A 2,582-nucleotide genomic window follows, 5' to 3' on the forward strand; every position below is an offset into this window, starting at 1 on the left:
CAACTGCTGATTAAAGGGGTGAGTATTTACTGCCTGGTCCCGTGTCCCGTCCTGGACAGCGCAGCACCTCCCCTTTAAAAATTTCTGAGCTGCTAGCACGAGCTAGTGCTCTTACACAGCAACACCACATGCAGTATATAGCACAGTCCAGGAAAATGAATTATGTTAATCATACAACATTACCGTGTGGGGACGTCAGGCTATTAACGTTAAACGATGTTAAAGACTGCAAAAACACAAAGGTGGGATCATTCATTAGATGCGTTTGTTTGAAAACAAAAACAGTGATGTGTTGGCGTCTAAGCTCAATGGTACAGTAGCGTTGAGTGTGGATGTTGTAGTGTGGTTTTGCGTATGTGTGTGAACCCATACAGCAGCACTCCTGAGGGAAAGCAAATTGTGAGGACACAAAAGTACATTTAAATCACTGCACTTTAATGACGTCAAAACAGAAGAGTCAAAGGAAAAATGTTAGAAATCTAAGAAACAAATCGGCAATTAATAAATATAAAACACATACGACAGAAATGGATGAGCAATAAAGGGAAGGGTAGAGTGTTTTGTGATCGATGGTGCAAATGAAGACAAAATCATCCTATGTGCAAATGCTAAATCTACAACAATACAGATTCATTTAATGGTTCAGTACCAGGGCTACAGATGATGGGCATAAATCTAAAATGTACAGAAGGAGGGCACATAACTAACCCTATTAGTGCTGAGCCGCTGGATTTTGTGTGTGCTTGTGGAATGGAATTAGTTTCTCGTTCATAACTCATTGTGTCTTTACAATTAGAGCACAGTAACCCTCCTTTATGGTATGGGTGGAATTACAAGATACAGATTCAGCAAATTAACTAGTTAAAGTGCGGCTACAAAAGGTCTTATGTGTTTGTAACCTCCAAAAGAGCATTACGTCTTGACCTATCAAAGTGTATAATGGTGGATGTTCACACTGAAAGCTCAAGAACAAAAACAGGCATGGTTTGAATGCCGAGTGACCTTTTTAAGAAAAGCATTTTATTGAAGACAAACAGTTTCATACACTGGTGACAGTAAAGTAAAGAGAGCAGGGTAGGGGTGGAAAATAAAAGGGGAGAGAAAAGATGGGAAGCCTAATATTGGTCCATCACAGCCGTGGCAAAACGTTCACTTGAAACCCCCAAGAGTGCACTAGAGGTGTGTGCGATTCAATAAAATTGTTGATGTATTACAGAAAAAGTGCAGAGCTTGTCTGTCAACAGAGTAAATGAAGACTCCATCATCCAATGTCCTTAAATATAAGCGTTCCCTAGACAGCAGCTCAACTGAAGTGCTCCAAGCATTATATCACACCTTGAAAAAGTTGCATTTTGTAATTAATTTTATTCCCCACCCAATCAATCGAGCTACCCTGCATCCACTGCTATATCTCGGGGGGAAACGATTGTTAAGTTGTGCCACAGCTGCGCGTGTGCTGTTTGCGGCTGAGCTCCGCTGTGTTCCGAACGACCGAGCGTTACCTCTCTGGTTTTCTGGGCGTTCAGTTCGGCCTGCCTCTGCCTCTCTAGCTCCTGCAAAAGCTGTGCCTCCATGATGCGCTTCGCCTCCTCTACCCGCCGCAAGACCTCATGTTCGATCTCGTCACGCCGCTTCTCAAGCTCCTCCTCTACACGCCGTGCCACGAGCTCCTCCACACGCCTTGCCGTTTCCTCCTCAATCAGACGCTCCTCAATCTCCTGCTGACGGCTGCGGAGGACACAAGAAAGAAAGGATCAAACATTGCAGGGTTTTTTTTGCATCAGCAAGCCCTTAAATTATACACAATGATAAAAAAAAATAGAGTAAATAACTCCTCATAATCAGGGCTAACAGTAAATGATTGTGTTTGCACAATCAGGACAGTAGTTCCCTGCCTACTGCCTTGACAACATTTTTAAAGGCCCCCCATTTAAAAATTGAAAGCAAAATTGATTAATTCAATTTTTTATTTTTATAAATTAAATTGTTCTCATTTTTAAATAATAATTAAAATTAGATACTATTTAAAAATATTGTATTTAATATTTAAATGTAATACTATTTTTGTGTATTTGTTAATTATTTTGTCAGAAAAAGTTACTGTAGGATTACAATTTTGTATTTAGCTATTTGTTAATGATTTGGAAAACATATTTAGTTTCCTTTAAATGTATGAAATTATTTTTCACATTTTAAATGAACATTTTTAACAAATGTGTTTTTTACAAAGAAAACGTGCAATTATAGCCATAAATTATAGATATAATCATATAAGGAAACTCCAAGATAGTCATAAAAACCAGCACTTGCTATCAAATCATCAATGCAATTTAACCAAAGGCTCATTTATGTTAGCCAGTTTGATAACCTTTGCTAACGTGTTTAAAAAGTTAACATAAAAACAAAAGAAAACATGGATTTCTGTGGAATTTGGTTTGCGAAAGGTGCTTAATTTTGCAAACCTGGGGCCCGTTCTTCATGCTTCGCTTAACACATCTGAGATGACTTGAAAGATGCCAGATCTTCTCAGAGATCTAAACTGATCTCTGGCTAATTTGGTTCTTCAAACGAATTTGCGGATT

The 2,582-nt window shown here is 38.8% G+C and overlaps 1 protein-coding gene across 1 annotated transcript in view; it reads right to left on the reverse strand.

The window, feature by feature from the left end:
• LOC107577473 (arginine and glutamate-rich protein 1-A-like) overlaps nt 1-1,748 on the reverse strand; it is a gene marked incomplete at its 5' end in the record, with an annotated part of 23,871 nt that extends 22,123 nt beyond the window's left edge. Inside the window, one exon of the mRNA XM_016263542.1 lies at nt 1,503-1,748. Within this exon, the coding sequence (XP_016119028.1) occupies nt 1,503-1,748 (246 nt within the window). The remainder of the gene's footprint in view (nt 1-1,502) is intronic.
• Between the last annotated feature and the right edge of the window lie 834 nt (nt 1,749-2,582).

The sequence above is a fragment of the Sinocyclocheilus grahami genome, unplaced genomic scaffold (assembly GCF_001515645.1).
Source record: "Sinocyclocheilus grahami isolate Dianchi unplaced genomic scaffold, SAMN03320097.WGS_v1.1 scaffold6165.1, whole genome shotgun sequence".
NCBI classification, from domain to species: Eukaryota; Metazoa; Chordata; class Actinopteri; order Cypriniformes; family Cyprinidae; genus Sinocyclocheilus; species Sinocyclocheilus grahami.